At 44.2% G+C, this 19,699-nt stretch overlaps 2 protein-coding genes across 2 annotated transcripts in view; one reads left to right on the top strand and one right to left on the bottom strand.

Moving 5' to 3' along the window:
- LOC130207105 (uncharacterized) overlaps positions 1–19,699 on the bottom strand; it is a 93,755-nt gene that overhangs the window by 56,306 nt on the left and 17,750 nt on the right. The gene's annotated exons all lie outside the window — the stretch shown is intronic.
- Positions 1–19,699, top strand: part of ptk7b (protein tyrosine kinase 7b) — a 90,302-nt gene that overhangs the window by 53,921 nt on the left and 16,682 nt on the right. The window contains exons 3-5 of the mRNA XM_056435544.1: positions 7,484–7,780; positions 18,969–19,071; positions 19,306–19,490. Coding sequence (XP_056291519.1) covers positions 7,484–7,780; positions 18,969–19,071; positions 19,306–19,490 — 585 coding nt within the window. The remainder of the gene's footprint in view (positions 1–7,483; positions 7,781–18,968; positions 19,072–19,305; positions 19,491–19,699) is intronic.

Raw genomic sequence — 19,699 nt, forward strand, 5'->3', positions numbered from 1 at the left:
ATCAGCTCTCCGTCGGCAGCGCTCGGTTCCTGCGACTCCTCGTCCTGCTGTCCAGTCACTCTGAAACATTCCAGAGCAGCTGTCTCGCCCCGGCACGGTCCGCCGAGACTGTGAAAATGCCACTCATTGGGGCTATTTTGAGCTCCCACAGGCGGGAGATGCGGGTGTTTGCCTGTTGCCAACTATTTGTAGGTGCTGCCATTTGCGTAAGTGCATGTGGCACATTGAGCAGGTTGTAACGGACAACAATGCAAGCTTGTGTGTAGACATAAACAAAAAATTTATCCAGATGAGAAACTGTTTGACATTAATCCATCCAAACGATGCGCAGACATACACGCATATAAACATACACACACACACACACATATGGATGGGTATCGTTTTGTTTTTTTCCGATACCGGTGCTAAACCGGTACTTTTAAAACGATACCGGCGCCTAAACGATGCCTGAACCGATACTTAAAAAAAGAAGCACAAAACGACGATTGACAATGACGACATTAAAAACTTCTTTGGCCATATTCCCTGTAAAAGCCGTTCTCATGGCCGCACTGACAAAAAACGGATATCAGACTGTCGCGCTATGAATGCAAGACTTGCAATCAACGTTACGGTACTAATCTGAGTTAAGGCTGTTTTTGTCATCATCTCCACGTTTTTAAGGAGACCGGTCTCCCAATCGCGCCCAGTCTGAAGCTGATGTGCTTGGCGCGAGCTCACGCAGACATTGAAACACGGTGCATGCCGGTGTTAAATGATAGGATATCGTAACCTGCTGACAGGGCAGAGTCACCAGAGAAGATCAAAATAATAGTTTTTTTCAATTTCAATCGACTCAGGCACCGAAAGGAAGCAACGAAATGTGCGTTGCGTTTCGGTCCAGTCGGCACAGGTCATATAGGAACCTTTGCAATATTGGCACCGGTTTTCGGTACCCAACCCTACACAAACATCAATGTAATCCCTTTTCTTTGACCCCAATTCTGAGGCTCACATTCACATGGTGATGCAACATAGTTTTTTTTCTTACTTCTTGAAATAGGATTACACTCGAACACTATGCCAGCAATTCAATTCAGTTTATTTGTATAGCCCAATTTCACAAATTACAAATTTGTCTCAGAGTGCTTTACAATCTGTACACATAGACATCCCTGCCCCAAAACCTCACATCGGATCAGGAAAAACTCCCGAATAACCCTTCAGGGGGAAAAAAGGGAAGAAACCTTCAGGAGAGCAACAGAGGAGGATCCCTCTCAAGGATGGACAGGTGCAATAGATGTAATGTGTACAGAAGGACAGATTTAGAGTTAAAATACATTCAATGAATATGACAGAGTGTATGAATAGTTCATAGTAGGCATATTCCACGATGGAGACCTCCACGATCCATCAGGCAGATGGAGGTAGAGAGGAGGAGTGGGCGGAGTCTCAACAGGGCAGTGGCGTGGAATTCCACGACCCAGACCTCGATGATCCATCAGGCAGATAGGATCTATGCCGTCTCATAGAGTCCGATGACCCTATGAGACGTGAAGTCAAAAGGACTCCGGGGAGAAAGCAGAGTTAGTAATGTGTGATGGAGAGATGAAAATGCATCGCTAAGGAGAGAAAAAAGAGGAGATAGGTGCTCAGTGCATCCTAAAACGTCGTCCGGCAGCTATAAGCCTATAGCAGCATATCAAGGGGCTGGACCAGGGCAAACCTGATTCAGCCCTAACTATAAGCTCTGTCAAAGAGGAAAGTCTTAAGTCTACTCTTAAATGAGGTGACTTTGTCTGCCTCCCGGACTGAAATTGGAAGCTGGTTCCATAAAAGAGGAGCTTGATAACTAAAGGCTCTGGCTCCCATTCTACTTTTTAAGACTCGAGGAACTACAAGTAGTCCCGCATTTAGTGAGCACAGCTCTCTAGTGGGGCAATATGGTACTACAAGCTCTTTAAGATATGATGGTGCATCACCAATCAAGGCTTTGTAGGTTAAGAGAAGAATTTTAAAAGTGATTCTTGATTTTACTGGGAGCCAGTGCAGAGCAGCTAGTGCAGGAGTGATGTGATCTCTTTTCTTAGTTTTAGTGAGAATACGAGCTGCAGCATTCTGGATCAACTGGAGGGACCTAAGAGACTTATTAGAGCAGCCTGCTAATAAGGAGTTGCAGTAATCCAGTCTCGAAGTAACGAACGCGTGAACCAATTTTTCTGCATCTTTTTGAGACAAGATGTGCCTGATTTTTGAAATATTATGTAGATGAAAGAATGCAGTCCTTGAGATTTGCTTTACGTGGGAGTTAAAGGACAAGTCCCGATCAAAGATAACACCAAGATTCTTTACAGTGGTGTTGGATGCTAGGGCAATACCGTCTACAGAAACCACATCACCAGATAATTGATCTCTGAGGTGCTCAGGGCCGAGTAAAATTACTTCGGTTTTGTCTGAGTTTAACATCAAGAAGTTGCAAGTCATCCATGTTTTTATGTCTTTAAGACATGCTTGAATGTTACCGAGTTGGTTGCTCGCCTCTGGTTTTATCGATAGATATAGTTGAGTATCATCTGCATAGCAATGAAAGTTTATGGAGTGTTTCCTGATAATATTGCCCAAAGGAAGCATGTATAAGGTAAATAAAATTGGTCCAAGCACAGAACCTTGTGGAACTCCGTGACCAACGTTGGTGGTTATCGAGGCTTCATCCTTTACAAATACAAACTGAGATCGATCTGATAAATAGGATTTAAACCAACTTAGTGCCGTGCCTGAAATGCCAATCGACTGCTCCAGTCTCTGTAATAGGATGTCATGGTCAATGGTGTCGAATGCAGCACTAAGGTCTAACAAGACCAGTACAGAGATGAGTCCTTTATCCGCTGCCATTAAGAGGTCATTTGTAATTTTCACCAGTGCTGTCTCGGTGCTGTGGTGTTTTCTAAATCCTGACTGAAACTCCTCAAATAAACTATTATGATGTAGAAAGTCACACAACTGATTTGCGACCACTTTCTCAAGGATCTTGGAGAGGAAGGGGAGGTTAGAGATCGGTCTGTAGTTAGCCAACACCTCTGGATCCAGAGTGGGCTTCTTCAGGAGAGGTTTAATGACAGCTACTTTGAAGGAATGTGGTACGTGGCCTGTTAACAAAGACACATTGATAATTTCTAATAGAGAGCTGCCAATTAAAGGCAAAACGTCTTTAAGCAGCCTCGTCGGGATGGGGTCCAAGAGACAGGTAGACGTGTTAGAAGTAGAAACCGTTGAAGATAATTGGTCACGGTTGATGGGAGAAAAGCCATCCAAATATACACCAGGGCATACAGCGGTTTCCAAGGCCATTCCACTTGAGGACAGATTGGCACTGGTTAAGGGCAAGAGATTATTAATCTTGTCCCTAATAGTTAAAATCTTTTCATTAAAGAAGTTCATAAAGTCATTACCACTGAGGTCTATAGGAATACTCGGCTCCACAGATCTGTGACTCTCTGTCAGCCTGGCTACAGTGCTAAAGAGAAACCTGGGGTTGTTCTTATTTTTCTCTATTACTGATGAGTAGAAGGCTGCTCTGGCATTACAGAGGGCCTTCTTATAAGTTTTAAGACTATCTCGCCAAACTAAGCGGGATTCTTCCAGAGTAGTTGAACACCATATGCTTTCAAGCTTTCGTGACGTTTGCTTTAGTTTGCGGGTCTGAGGGTTATACCAGGGAGCAAACCTCCTCTGCCTCACTGTCTTCTTCTTCAAAGGGGCTATCGAGTCCAGTGTCATTCTCAGTGAGCCTGTGGCACTATCAACAAGATGATCAATCTGGGATGGACTAAAGTTAGACCAGGAGTCCTCTGTTATATTGAGACGTGGTATTGAATCAAATGCAGAAGGAATCGCTTCTTTAAATTTAGCTACAGCACTGTCGGTTAGACATTTGGTGTAGAAACTTTTGACTAACGGTGTACACTCCGGTGGTATAAATTCAAAATTTATGAGGTTGTGCTCTGACAGAAGAGGATTCTACTCTTCTATTCTTACTTCTTGAAATAGTATTCCACTCGAACACAATGCCAGCAGAGAGCAAGAGAGAGAGAGAGAGGGCGAGAGAGAGCAAGAGCGAGATAGAGCTTCCACCTGAAAGCCGAGCCCGGCAGCGCAATGCAGAGGAGAATTCCGATGTTGAGATATCGTTTCCTTCTCAGCAGTTCCCTCTTTAACCTACTTTCCTACCAACTGTTTTTTCTAGACACCTTGATCGAAATATAGGGAAACTCAAAACTATTTCTGAAAAACGCAGAACTATTAATATTTCATAGTGATAGCTGCATTAGTGTATCCATTGCAAGCTTTTTGCAGCAAGTGCATATTGATTGCTATCAGAGCCAAAGCGTTTCTTTTTTGTCTTTTCTTTTCTCGTAGTGCTGCTAGTGATAATAATTATACATTTAGTGCTTTAACAAAGACTCTGACACTTTAAAATGTTGAATGAAAAGAGTAAAGAAAGTGGTCCAACTCCACAGTTGACCTTTGATGGTTTACTCTGCTCCACTGTATTTCTATGTACAATAGTTTGATCAGCGTGTCAGTTTAACAGTCACCCCTTTTATCACCTCAGTCTGAAGAGTTTTGTCATAACATTCCCATCCTGTATTCCTCCTCTCGTTGTTTGTTGCCCCTTTATCTGTAACTCTCCCTTTCAACCGCTCTCACTTTGAAGGGCCCTCAGTGGGAGTTTCGATAGCATCTGCCCTCTTATCTATTTGAAATGCCACTCAGTCTGTGCAGGACATTCCCGTTTCCCTCAGCCTTCATGTGACTCAATGAAAAGCACGACCTCAGTGAACTCTATTGATTTTGTGTGTGTGCGTGGGTGGGATGTAGGTCACGGTGCTGTCCCTGTTTGAACAGTACAGTAAACTTGGCAGACTTGGTCAAATTTGATAGACTGTGCCTCACTCTACCCTCTGTCTCGCTTGTCGTCCTGTGGTATGTGAAAACACATAATCTGTGTGTGCTTGGACTTTTCCAGGAAGCCAATCTTTAAACATACACATACAAACTCACACCGAATGTCGTTCATCTCAAATGAAACCATCGACCGCCTGCCACAGCTCTGCCGTTTCTCCACCAAAGCCTGTAACATCGTTGTGATGGAAGTTGGCATGCTGCCTCTCAGCCTGCATCTGTTGGCATGGAGGAAGTGAGTCATCTGTGAACATTACTTGATAGATTATTTGAGGTGGATGTTGATGGATTACTCTGCTGGTGTTTGCAAAAGATTTGCTGCCTTTTTGTCCTGTTATCTTTTCAAGAAATACACCATAAATAACGTTAAACTTTTTTAAAAAAACATCAGTCAAGTCTATTTGTTTTCTGTCTTTTGACCAGTTGTGTAGACAGCGTTGAGACGGAGCATGAAAAGATAATATGAATAAGAAGCTGTAATTTATATATCGAACACCTCTGTGGAAATGAGGTGCGATGGATGCTTCTCCAATCTGGGTGGCTCAGATTGAGATGAAGAGGTGAACTTTTATCCGTAGTGAGGCATTTTGACAGATACGATAAGATAAAAAGACGGTCATTCGGCAGCAGCTGTTTCTCCAGGAGCCTGTGCATTTCTCAGCAACATTGAATTAATGGCTGAAGGAAAAGCCACTGGGCTGTGACCTCTATTCAATTCCCCAAAGAAGCCAACCTGGGGAAATACATCTAAATTAAAAAAAAGATATCATTGTCTCACCATCCCTTGTTGTGTTAACAATTTGGTGGAAAAAAGTCAGACCCAAACTTGTTTTTAATATCAAATTTGCTCACATGGACATCTAGATCCAAAAGTATTAAGTGCATCCATACGAAAGGTCCACAAGGACACATGCAAGAAATAGGTGTCATGTTGGACAGCAGACATGGCTGACTGCTTTCATCACTCCAGAATCCTTACCAATGCAATGCACTGACTTGTCATACAGACCATGTCTGTGCATTTGTCCCATCTGGGGAGAACATTTAATGGAGATTGTTGTCTTCTGCACTCAAGAACGCGTCAGACATACCCCCTTTTTTATTTTTGGCACAGTATGTGAATCCTCAATTCATATGGCTCGCTCAAGAAAGATACCGAAATACTATTGGCGTCAGTTATGTTGATGGTATTTCCGTATCTTGCTCAAGTCGACATTACCCACAGAGGTCCCCACCATTAGCTAGGTTTTTAGTTCCCTACTCTCTATTTCTAACTTTTCATTCCTTCCCGTCTGTAAAATGTACAGCAAAGAGGCATTTAAAGATTATTTGTCCATGTGCCAACCTGTCTGTCCATAGTCTCTCTAGCTGCCGCATTATGTTTGAATAGCCTTTCTGCCTCTCTTCCTGCCTGCCTGCCTGCCTGCCAGTCAGCTCGAGCCACCTGCAGCTGAAACAAAGGTGAGTCTGATTAAGAGCTGGACCGGCAGGAGTAGGAGCGGTAGAATGAGGCAGGTCAAAGTTGGAGGAATTACCTCTGCTCATCCTTAACAGGCTCCTTGATTTAACATTATTGAAAGATCCCATTTTTTCCTTGGCTCGAGTTCTGCAACAGGCAATGAACACACACACACACACACACCAAGTTACTCAGGTGTAGCTATGCTTAATTGACTCTAGCGGTGGACCGTCCCTTAATTAAGATAACAAACTTGGGCATCTGGTATGATAACATTGTTTTTCACAGGGGCCCATGAGGGCCTACCTTGACACACTATTGAGATAGTTATTGATGAGTAGTTCATTGTGATTGTTGTCCGAACAAGGAGACCCAAGTGGAGCAGCTGCTCAGTTTAAATTGGAAGATGCCGGTTACACTCCTTCCTTTGTTTCCAGGATTTGTTTTCTAATGAGAGACGAGCGTGAGTGTGGCATTTGTCTTTCTTGTCATGTCAATTTAGAATGATTACAAGATGATTAATTTGCTAGATCGTGATTCTTCCCAAATACTTCAGCAGGTTTGTCACAGACATGTTTATTCAAGTTCCAGGTGTTCCATGATTGGCATGTAGAAATGAAGACGAGCTTGTAACTGTAGCATACCAGACTTGTGACTGTGCTGTCCTCATCCTGCCGTAGTCCAAGTCACACTCATTTCCTTTTTCTGCACAGCGATGTCGATAAATAGAGCAGAAAAAGCTGTGTCTCTTCAGATTTAAGCGTGCACAAAGATGTGTGCGTGCAACACTTCCTGTCTTGTCAGAGAGGCTGATTTGATGGCACATGACTCTGAAGTGTGAGCATGCGCATGCGTGACAATATTGGATATCACCCATTCATGTCGCAGCCTTACTAACAAAAAAAGGCTATTTTCTCTACGTTGAGTTTGATAATTCGCCAGTATTGTCTAAGCATCACATTCCTCCACCGGGCTAAGTGGTTGCTATGGCATCCACTTAATGATGGAAAAAAGCAGTAAACCGGTAAAAGCGCCCCATTCTTACCCTGTCATTTACTCTCCTTTTTTTCCCTCTCACAGTTCTGTCCATCCAGGCCTCTGCCCTCCAGTTCACAAAGGAGCCCAAGTCCCAGGATGCCTTGCACGGCCGCAGCGCCATGCTGCGCTGTGAGGTCAGTGACCCGGCCGACATCAGCTACGGCTGGCTCCATGACGGACAGCGTCTGCAAAACAGCGAGAGGCGCTTCCAGGAGGGAAGCAACCTCAAGTTCACCGCTGTGGATCGGCAGCTGGACGCAGGCAACTTTGTTTGCGCCGTGGGGAATGCAGCTACGGGAGAGTTTCTCCACTCCACCAATGCCGCCTTCAATATCAAGTGTGAGTGTTTCATTTATTTATTTGTAAAGAAATAAAAGCCTCATGGGAGAAAATTGCCTGCTGACAGGTTTTCATAATGGCAACAAGGGCCGCTTCCAGTTTCTGGATTTAAAAAAAAGCGAAACAAAAGTCAGAGTATAAGATGACAGGTAGTATGAGCTGGAGGAATGTTTCCACCTTATTGCCTTGTTCTTTGTGGCTTCCTCTCCCTCTCTCCTAAGGAAACTGGATACGCCACCGAGCATGTGTTTCTTGTTGCTTGTTTCTTTTTTTTCTTTTTTTCCTCTCCGTTGGGTAACACTCTCTTTTCCCCATATACTATCAAAAGACTTTTGTCTGGATAATGACTGAGCAGTGTAATTTACCACTTTTCTAGCTCTATAATTATTTAGGTTTACATTAACGCTTCCCTCGCCGCTCCGGCTTGTTATTCGTGTTAGGCTTAACGCTTCTCACTTTGTCCCATTAAGAGGAGGTACACTAGTATATACATGTTGTTGTTCAGCGCCCTGAACCAAACCTCAACAAACCTCTTTAAGTTTCAGAAGTAGCCATGGAAATTCTGCACAGCGCTGTGCCTTGTTTGTATTGTGGAAAGCCCCCAGGAGTCAGTTACCAGTTGTTACTCAAAAGTCTAGAGAGAGAGCGAAAAGCAGTTTGAAAAATGGCCCCATCTTGAAAATGTTTTCCCCTCTCGCTACATTCTGCCGGAGGTTTCTCTTTGTGTTGATGTTGCTCGTTGGAATGCTGATTACAAGAACAGATGAGTGTCCAGACCCCCTGGTAGCAAACTCAGAGGCCGATTTTAGCCACATAGACCAAAGAAAGCACATCCGTTTTCCTCGAGCCATGTCTGATCTGAAGGCAATTTTCAGATGTTGCAATTACACATGACGTATTGTGTCAATAAATCTCAACTGATACACTCCCACAAATGGGAAGAAAACAAGTCGGACACGAAGCACAAGTTCTTAAGAGCGGCCTCTGTGACCCAGAATACCCTTTATTCTCTGCCAGCTCATTAATATTTCCAAAGACAGGCATTTTGTTATTGGAATGCAGGTGATGTATTCATTTAAAAATGTATTCCCGATGAACAGATTTAATCATGGAAATATTTTTGGGCCATTTGTGGTAGTACATCAAAGAGTGGTAATACATTTTATGATCAGCTCAGATGTGACATTTCGAGGGAGAAAAGGGGATGGTGGAAATATACAATAACATGCAACTTGATATTTATCATTGTGGATAAAACGTCCAACTTGTATATTGACATTTAAAATAGGTTGCATGTTAAATCTGCATTGCTGCAATCAATATTTTGATATTTACAATGGATGAAATCACTAATTACTGTGCAGCTCATTGTGATAATTATCATCAACTCTGGAGTTATCCGTAACGTTATTAGGGTCCTCGTCGACTTCGTCGTAGAGGAACCTATTGTTTTTCAAAGGATTATTATTATTCTCGGTCCGCAAGAAACGTCGACTGTCCGCACCCCGTACGCCCCAGCAGACTTAAATTCCACATGCAGAAGCAGACTGGTGAAAATTTTCATATTATTGAGTTTTCGTATTAGTACATAAAGAAATGGCTCTATAGCGCCCCCTACAAACTTTCTTTAGTAGTTTTCTTCCCCCGATGACCGATTGACTTGAGATTTGGTCCAGAGGTCAGAATTGACCAGCTCTACAAAAAAGCCTCTCAGACCCCTAAGCTCCGCCTACTTAGATTTTCCGCCATTTTGAATTTCTTTAAAAACTGTTTTTTTCCAACTTCTCCTAAACGCTTCGTCCGAATCATACACAACTTGTTGTGGTTCATTATTGATTCAATGCCATCATAAATCTTCGAAAGATAGTTAATATGTCATTGCGTTCAGAAGATATGGACCAATGAACATCCAAGGGGTGTGGCCTTATTTGTAAAGACACCTAACTTCCAAATCACTTGGACTATCCTCACCAAATTGGTAGCCTATGTCCACAAGGACACCTTTAACCTACCTTACATTTTTCATAACGTTTGAACATTAGGGGGCGCTATTATCAATCCCTCAAAATATGCCTTTTTGCCCTTTTTTCATGTTTTTAGGGGTTGTAAAACAGTTAACTCCTCCTAGAGCTTACACCCGATTCATTCACAACTTGGCCAGTATGGTCTTGAGACCTTTGTCTTGAAAAATCTTTGAAAGATTTCAAAAATATTAAACTTTGTGCGTTTGCCGGACCGGCAAAGAAACGCCATTCGCCATGAAAATTGACGTAGTTGTAACTCAGCCATACATAATGGAATCTGCTCCATATTTCTCATACATCATGACATAATGACCCTGAAGACATTCATATGCTAATTTTTCCATATGCTAATTTTTTTTCTGGAAAGAAAAATTGACGTTGTTGTAACTCAGCCATACATAATGGAATCTGCTCCATATTTCTCATACATCATGACATAATGACCCTGAAGACATCCATATGCTAATTTTTCCATATGCTAATTTTTTTTTCTGGAAAGAAACGCCATTCGCCATGAAAATTGACGTTGTTGTAACTCAGCCATACATAATGGAATCTGCTCCATATTTCTCATACATCATGACATAGTGACCCTGAAGACATCCATATGCTAATTTTTTTCTGGACTTAGCGCCAACTAGTGGCACTAGGAAGTTACATGTTTTTTACTTTTATACACTGCTCCTCGCAGATTATTCAGATCGCTCTCAAAATATACCAGAATAGACCTAAGACCTCGATGATGCTTCCTGTGGAGCTCGTAGCGACACGTTGAATCACATTCACATTTAATTTACATGACAAGGTCTAGACTTCACATGGATACACATGATGCATGTATATGTTCACATTGTCACAGCGTCCCCTGCTGCTAACCCTGGACTCGCTCAAATCTGCTCCAAACTTCTCATGCTTCGTAGAATTCAAGGCCTGAGGATATCAACAAGCCTTTTTTCACTCAGAGTCAAAGCGCCACCGACTAGCAAAGTAAAATCAGTGTCGCGTGACGAACGGTCAAACGCCCGAACGCCGTGCGTGCGCTCTCGGCCGAGGGGGCCGGCGTCCGGCCAGCACCCCCGACGTGCGAAGCAGGAAGAGGACCCGTTCATCGCTGCTTGCAGCTTTAATTTTATTTATATTTACTATTTCGGTTCACTCGTACCACTCTTGTTGGCAGCACGTCTCGATTCAACATTCAACCGTTATCAGCGTAAAGCGTTCTTAAGCTCTTGTGCTCTTCCTGACCAGGCTTTTAAGGAGTCCACTGCAGACCTGCAGTACATTATGCAGATGCACGCAGCAGCAGACGGGTGTGCACAGCTGAGAGGCAGAAAAATAATGGATGCAGTACATTCTGCTTTAAGTGTCAGATTGAAAGCTTTGTGTCGGTTCGATAAAAGTACACCGACGGGGGTGGACTCCCCAGGCATGACCTAGGATAAGAAACCACCTCCAGTACACCTTGTGTCTGCCTCTGAAGGAGCAGTTACATTTTAAAGATAATTTACAGCACGGCGCATACTTTCCTAAATCCAAATTGCAAGGCGAGTTATCATGCGGAATCAATCAACCTTAATCACTTTTGTGTGCTGTCTTCTCTCTATCAGAACACGCCAGTCGGCTGGCTGCTCCGGATCACGTTAGGTGGACCTGACCGTGTTGTGACGGATGTCTTCGTATTTCCCCAACATGCATTTAATGGGCGATAAAGCCGCGCACAGCTTCTAAGCAAAGACCCCCCTGGCGTTAACCCTGCATGTGTGCTCATTCATGCATGTGCTAGTTTGCGTGTGTAGTAGTAAATGTGGGGGAGGTGGTGTACAGTACATAGACTGTACCGGAGTAGTTGTTTCCCCTCCCCCTCCTGGCCTGCATAGAAAGTTCATTTGTCTTGCTCTCGATGGCGGGTGCGTAAATCCTGCCAGTTGAGAGTTATTCAGAGTAATTATCCCCCCTCTGTTTTCACTAATAGAGGTTGTAGCCCCCCCACCCCATTCATCCTTTTTTGTCACTGGGTCTCCAAGGCAAGACCACGTCCAGCAGAGGCATCGGGGCTCAGCAGTCACTATTGTCAGCGAGTTTGTTGGTCCTGGAGGTGACGCTTCATTTGCCTCTTGGTAACGAGATGCGGACGGACAGTCTTTTGGAAAATCAGGCACTGTAGGAAGAAGGAAAACATGGCACATATTCCCCCGTCCCCCTATTTAATCTCTTAAATCACAGAGCACTTCGCGCTCAATCTCGATTTAATCACATAGCGTGCGTCCTTAACCTACATTTATTACATTTATTTGGTGGATGCATTTTAGAGTATCCTTATTGATTGTCAGTGCAGCTTCACTCTTTCCCATCCTGTCATAGTAACTTCTTTTAAAAATTATTATTTGTATTCTCGACTCTATAAAATTGAGCTCCTCATGTTGATAACCCAGGCTCCATCCATCAGTTTCTCCCCTGCAGTGTCACTGCGCCATTCTCCCCTGTCCCAACATTCTCCTTCCTCTTTCAGCAGCATCTCTCTAAATTGCCATAGTTTGTATCCTGGCCTGTGTTGATCCCTGTCAGCCACAGCTGATCAAATCTGAAACCTTGTCTTTAAAGCAGCGACCTGACTCCCCAGGACTGAGCTAGGGCACACAGTTAACAATATTAAGCCACTCTGCCACATGTTTGGGTTATTTCCACACCCATATGGTGCTGTCAGTTAAATCTCTATCCCCAACACTCTCCTGGATAATACGATCCACCTTGCCTCTCTGTCGCAGAAAACCCTTCTCCATGGCAACAATACCATTGAGTGGAACAAGACAAACACCAGTTGCCTTTTTGGCACACTGGGGAATGAATGGCACAAGCATCTGCCTTGACAATATCCTCACAATATCCTCACAATTCATATGTTATCATCCCCGCGTTGATGGAGCTTCCTGTTCTGCCTCCAACATAATAATCATACGCCCCTAATTATGGTGTTAGCTGCCATGCCTGCTCCAACACTTAGTCATGCATTCTGGGAGGGATTACAGAGAAGTATTTGCCACTAAAAGGTTATGAAAGAGTGCCTTCTGTTTGTCGGGTGGACAGCTGGAGAAACCTGAACCGCGAATGGAGCTCTGAGCGGAGTAAAGGGGGTTAGAATGTGTCACTGTGTGAAAATCCAGGCCAAGTGGAAATTAAATAATACAATTAATTGGATTTAACCTGCTCGAGAATAGAAACTTTAGACAGTCACACGGCTGTGTGAGTGTTGTCGCGCAGTTCTCATTGTTCAAATGATTGTCAGGTCAGAGAGGTCAAGCAGTGGGTCCTGCACTTTGATTACTTTCCTCCCCATGGTTTCTTAGTGCTCACTTGGTGCTCACGCTACCTCCTCAGCTCTCCTGGCTTGGATTTTACACTTGTGCAGCTAGAATGTATGTGGAATTTTTTACAAAAGATTTTCCCAAGAAAGATGTCGGTTGAAGTACCATTTAATTTTTTAATTTTATTTCAATTGGCAGTAGACAGCAGAAAACACTGGGAGAAGCACAGCATTTGACTTTCAAAATCCAGCCGTGTCTCGGTTTGACGCCACCTGATAATGGCAGCATCCACCTGTTACACCAGGCAGATTGAAACAAATTCTTTGTCATTTGAAAATGTTGGTCGTTCTGCAGATGATACTTCCTCCTCCTTGGTGACTCACGGTTTCCCCATCTGGATTTTTCTCAGCCCTGCGATGCTTCCAGTGCACTAATAATACGTCTGTCTTAGTATCTGGCCCCAGGTCCCCATAGTGGTGATGAAGACCAGCCATGTCTTCATCCATCCATCCATCCATTCTCATCCGCTTATTCCGGGGTCGGGTCGCGGGGGCAGCAGACCCAGCAGGTCAACCCAGACTTCCCTCTCACCCGCAACACTTTCCAGCTCATTCTGGGGGATCCCGAGGCGTTCCCAGGCCAGCCGGGAGATATAATCTCTCCAGCGTGTCCTGGGTCTTCCCGGGGTTTCCTCCCAGTTGGACATGCCTGGAAAACCTCTAACGGGAGGCGTCCAGGAGGCATCCGAATCAGATGCCCGAACCACCTCAGCTGACTCCTTTCGATGCGAAGGAGTAGCGGCTCGACTCCAAGCCCCCCTGATGTCCGAGCTCCTTACCCTATCTCTAAGGCTGAGCCCGGCCAACCTACGGAGGAAACTCATTTTGGCCGCTTGTATTCGCGACCTCGTTCTTTCGGTCACTACCCAAAGTTCGTGACCATAGGTGAGGATTGGAACGTAGACCGACCAGTAAATTGAGAGCTTCGCCTTTCGGCTCAGCTCTCTCTTCACCAAGACAGACCGGTACAGCGCCTGTTTTACTGCTGCAGCTGCACCGAGCCGCCTGTCGATCTCCCGCTCCTTCTTACCCTCACTCGTGAACAAGACCCCGAGATACTTGAACTCCTTCGCTTGGGGCAGACACTCTGTCCCCACCTGGAGGGAGCAATCCACCGGTTTCCGGCAGAGCACCATGGCCTCAGATTTGGCGGTGCTGACTCTCATCTAGGGCTGCAACTAACGATTATTTTGATAATCGATTAATCGGTTGATTATTTTATCGATTAATCGGATAAAAAAAACAAAAAAACTTAAATGTTCAACCCTTTATTCAAAACAGGGTCCGTACGGTCATGGAAAACCTGGAAAAGTCATGGAATTTTTAAATGGCTATTAGCAGGCCTAGAAAAGTAATTGAAAAAAATAAAATCCCAAAATATTTGGAAAAGTAATGCAAATTTGTTTCATTCAAATTTTAATTTATACGGTAAGCTTTGGAATTCTCATTGTAAGTTTAAATACTACATCTTCTCACTTTGTCACGTATAGACAGAGTTTTCACAAAATGTTTAATCATGGAAATTTGGTTTAAAGTCATGGAAAGGTCCTGGAGGACCCACTGGTCAGCATGAGGATGAACCCGTCACAAACAGACTGACAGCGCTTTACTCTCCTTAGCAGTGGTCGCCATGTGGACCGGCCCCCTGAACAATATCAGAGACGCGTTCCGATTTATTATTTTTTTCACCTGGCCCGCTGCCGTTGAAAATGTGAAGTGGTGCTCTTCGCAATAAAACATCTTTGATGGGACGTGTCGCGTCTCGGCCAATCAGCGTTCAGATGTCGACAGCGTTTGGGAAGTTAGGTTAGCTTGAATGTTAGTCCGCTACATCTGCTGCTGTCACGCTGCAGATACTAACAATGTTACCCGTACGTTAAAAACGATGTGATTGAGCATATTTTTAAAATCGACACTTCATTAAAAGAGCGATCAGAGCGCACGCGCTGCTCCGCTCCGTTAAATGTTGTCTGCACGCGCAGCGCTCACAGCGACGTGGCTTATCTGTTGCCTTTCTCCGTGGAAAAATATTTTCCGCTATCCGCCACGGAATAAATAACCACGTTTTCTACGTTATACTCTTGTGGAAATGCCACACACGTCGTGACATGTAGCGCCCTGCTGTCTGGGTTCATAACGTCACCCGTAGGCGCACACAGCTCCGTGAATGACTTCCGCTTCCAGCGCCACGAGGGCAGCAGCAGCCAATTAGATTCATCAACAGCGGAGCAGCTCAGCGCTGATTGGCTCTCACAACGCAGCGTTCGGTCTCTGCTCTCTCTCCGCTCCGCTCTTGTTTCTCCTGCGCGGCTTTGCTCTCAACTCAACTTTTATTATAATCCGCGACTTATTGAGCGCCGTAATAATCATGCGACACAACGAATCGATAATGAAATTCGTTGCCAACTATTTTAATAATCGATTTTATCGATTCGTTGTTGCAGCCCTACTCTCATCCCTGCCGCTTCACACTCGGCAGCAAAACGCCCCAGTGAGTGCCGGAGGTCATGGTCTGAGGATGCTAACAGGACCACATCATCTGCAAACAGAAGAGAGGTGATCCCAAGACCCCCAAACCTGACCTGCTCCACCCCCAGCCTGCGCCTAGATATCCTGTCCATGAAAATCACAAACAGGACCGGTCATAAGCCGTGTCTCAATGGTCTTCATCACCACCACCTCCTCCTCCTCCACTAAGCCACTGGAGCTGTTGACGAGAACAGAGAACTCTCAAAAATCAATTGGGTACATTTGTCCACATGTATTCATGCTTGGGGGGGGGGGTCTCACCATTTACTGTGTTTTAATTTTGGTGTAATGATTCCTTCAGGGATGTCTATGTGTACAGATTTTAAAGCACTCTGAGGCAAATCTTTAATTTGTGAGATTGGGCTATACATCCATCCATCCATTATCAATACCGCTTCATGGGCTATACACATAAACTGAATTTAATTGAATATACATGCACTTAAGCGCACACATTTAATCCGATGCAGCGTGATGTGCACACACACTGTTGTTGGGCCATTTGTGTAAGGAGAAAGCTAATGAGCGGCCCCATTACTGTAGAGATGGTTACCCATGGTCCCCCAGTGTGCAGGGCAATACCAGGTTCCTTTTGTAATTGCGACAGGTCTTCCTTGAGCCCCTCTGACCTCACAGCGGCAATTCTCCCCCAACCAGTCTCAGGTGGAGGCTCATGCCATGCATATTTCATAGATGATTGAAACAACAGCCAAGATGCAGCCACAGTATTGAACCACACGTGATGGGAATGGAGCTCAGCCTGATGGAGTGACTTACGACATATAGTCACTACAAAACCCTCACAGACTCGTGCATAAAACAGGGCAGCCCAAAGAGACACTCTGTCAGCGACCACACTGGGTGTATAGGAACTACGTGTCATACAGCCACGGCTTATTTATCATCATGTAAATAACCATTAGCCCTGGTTCCTATTCAGTGTTTGTGTAGTCAACACACTCTAGGGCAGGGGTGCTCACACTTTTTCAGCACGCAAGCTACTTATAAAATGACCAAGTCAAAATGATCTACCTCCGGGGTCGTGATCGATGTATTGAGCACCCCTGCTCTAGGGGATTGGGAGTTCCAGCAAGGCACACCAATGCTGTATCTGGATAATTAAAAAAAGGCAGTTGGCCCAAGAGTTACATGTATATATATATCACATAAAGATGCTGCCTATGACTTCCATTCCTCAGTCACTGAGAATGTTTTGTGTTTATTTGTGGAATTTTAGCATAACTAAATATCAAATCTTCCCCTTTGTGTGTTTACAGTATTGCAATCTGTGGCGGTTTGTCCATAGGGGGCGCTAGGGCGCCGCCCCTCTTAAAATTTGTAGATGAAAAAAGAAAAAGAAAAAAAACATCCTGTCAAAAAACATTATATGCCAAATCATTTAAATAGTAAATATACCGTGTTGACGCGCTAAATGTGTGTGGGAGACCGTCAGCCTGTCAACAACCACTTAAGTTAATGTGAAAAAATATAATATATCGCCATTATCACGGAGAGAAGCCCTCCCTTTTCGAGGCGATCTAACGTGTGTGTACGGCATCGAGAAAATATTTCAGTCGTTTCGCAAGGACCGGCTTCTCATTGGCGGATGAAACGTGAATCTTGGGTCGCAAAATGTGCGCTGGCCAATGACATTGTTTTATTATTTCACGTGATTGGACTATTCGGCAGATCAGAGACGATCGTTCCCTCAGCCCAGAGAGCTCCACGGAGCTACGGGAGCAGGTTGCTAACGGCTGTCAGCTGGAGGCTCAGTGAGTAATGCGCTGTTTAATTTCCCTGTCTGTTGTTCCAAAGGGACTGAAACTCTCTGGACTACAACGGGTGAGGGATCTAAAGAGCTGCAGACAAGTGTAAAGCACGAATCTTGCCGCAGTTATCTAGCTAAGAGCATGGAGCTAACTCGCTAACAGCCTGAAGCTAACCCTGTTTACAGTCAGGAGAAGGAGACCGAACTGGCATCGAAACACAACGAAGAAGTTCTGAAACCAGACACATTCCCTCAAGAATAATGGAAACAGGCTGGTTACAGACATGATTGACTTTAACCAGAGAGTAAAGTGACCACTTTAAAGAGAGGAGGCTACTTTTCTTTACAGTAGTGGGTCTGCTCTGTCACCCAATGTAACATGTGCTGCATCTCTTTCTGACTCTATTCTGCTCTGAACCTCTTTCATGTGAGGGTGAAACTCTTTTATTTTGCAAACCTCTGAAACCCAACCCAATGTTCCTTAAAGCTGCTCTGAACCTCCCATGCCCAAAGTTACAGTGTGTTGATAGTTGTTATTGGACAGTGTTGAGCACGGTGTGTTCTTGAAATAAAGCTTTGTTTTTTACAATATTCTACTCAAAACCTCTTTTCTTCTCATTGTTGAGTGATATTTAAACTGCGCCCCCCCCCCAAAAAAATTCACCAGCCGCCACTGATTGCAATCAGTTCCCAAAAACAAATACTTTGACGGATTTTCTGGCCCTGAACTTCTGGCCATGCCAAAGACTAAGCAGTGCACAAGAGCCGCCACAATCCTTTTTTTTTTGTTAAAGAGGGATTAAATGCCTCTGTTCATCATGAGATATATCTACTTGTCTCCCTCTGAGACTGAACAAATGATTGTGTGTTGCCATCCTCCAAGGAGAATCTAGTAATGATTTGCTGCAGTGATTATTTCTTGACATGCTGTATGTAGCTGATATATATTTCTTAGTGTACTGGGTCAAACCCTTAATGGCATGTGTTCCCTTCATTTATTCTCTTGTTCATCTGTCACTCATCGATCAGTTTCATGTTACAAACTAGAGCGATACTGCTCATCACTTTGTTGTGGCATATGCTCTTCCCATGGTAACACCAATAATAATAATAATAATGCGGTCGACATACCTGATCAGGCTTGAAGACATTTAGAAAGTATGCCATGCTCCTGCATTTAAAGAATCAAAACTGCATGGTTTACTGTTGCCCTGCTGTTCATTTCTCTTTCGTCTGATTTTTATGGGCTGCTCCGTCAGCAATGTGGCCCTTTTTAATAGAGCCAATGTACTGTCCATTAAATTTCTTTCAAAAAAGCGCTGTAAGGGCCCGTCTCTGCCCTCATCCCCACTGCCCCCATTAGCGTCTGAGTTTGTCCCAGCGAGGACAGATGACAGGACGACCACTTAACTCAATTTTCCCTCTCGTACTTCTTCTCTCTTATATTAGTCCTGCTCCTCCTCCTCCGGGCTCACAGATTCCGCTGTTGTTCTTCTTTCTCCACAGGGTTGGAAAGTGGTGTTGTGACTTTAAAGGAGCCCACCTCAGAAGGGGAAATCGAGAGCTCGGCAACGGTCACGTTGCGCTGTCATATTGATGGACACCCGCGGTGAGTCTCCTCCTCCTGTCACCTCGAGTTTAGAGCTCAAAGGGTTAAAGATCACGTTGAGGACTGTACTGAAAAACACTCTTCTGTCCTTGTTGTCCTCTCTCATGCCCCTATATTCTTTGTCCTATCATCTTCTCACCTTTTCTATCTCTTCCTTTTCAATAACATACCTCAAGCACACTTTTTTCCACTCCTCTCCTAAACCTCTCTGGTGCCTATTTGACTCTCCCTCAGGCCGACGTGCCAGTGGTTCAAAGACGGGGTGAAGCTGACGGAGAAGAGCCACCAGATCAACAACAAGGAAAGGACGCTCACCTTTACGAGTGCCAGTCCGGACGACAACGGCCTGTACTACTGCTGTGCCAAGAATGCCGCTGGAAACGTTTGCAGCAGCAGCAACTTCACTCTCAACATTATAGGTGTGTGTTTGTCTTTTTTTATTATGACAGTGTATTGTTCTACTGCTTCATAGATATATATTTTTTAATAACACTTTTCTGCCACTCTTAGTGCTTGTAGAGTAATTGTTAATTTTATTGTTTATTAATTCAACCATTATTTTCTAGATTGCTTTTCCAGCAGGACACATTTTGCCTGTATAAATATCAAATGGTGTCAAAAAAGCTTG

The sequence above is a fragment of the Pseudoliparis swirei genome, chromosome 17, assembly GCF_029220125.1.
Source record: "Pseudoliparis swirei isolate HS2019 ecotype Mariana Trench chromosome 17, NWPU_hadal_v1, whole genome shotgun sequence".
NCBI classification, from domain to species: Eukaryota; Metazoa; Chordata; class Actinopteri; order Perciformes; family Liparidae; genus Pseudoliparis; species Pseudoliparis swirei.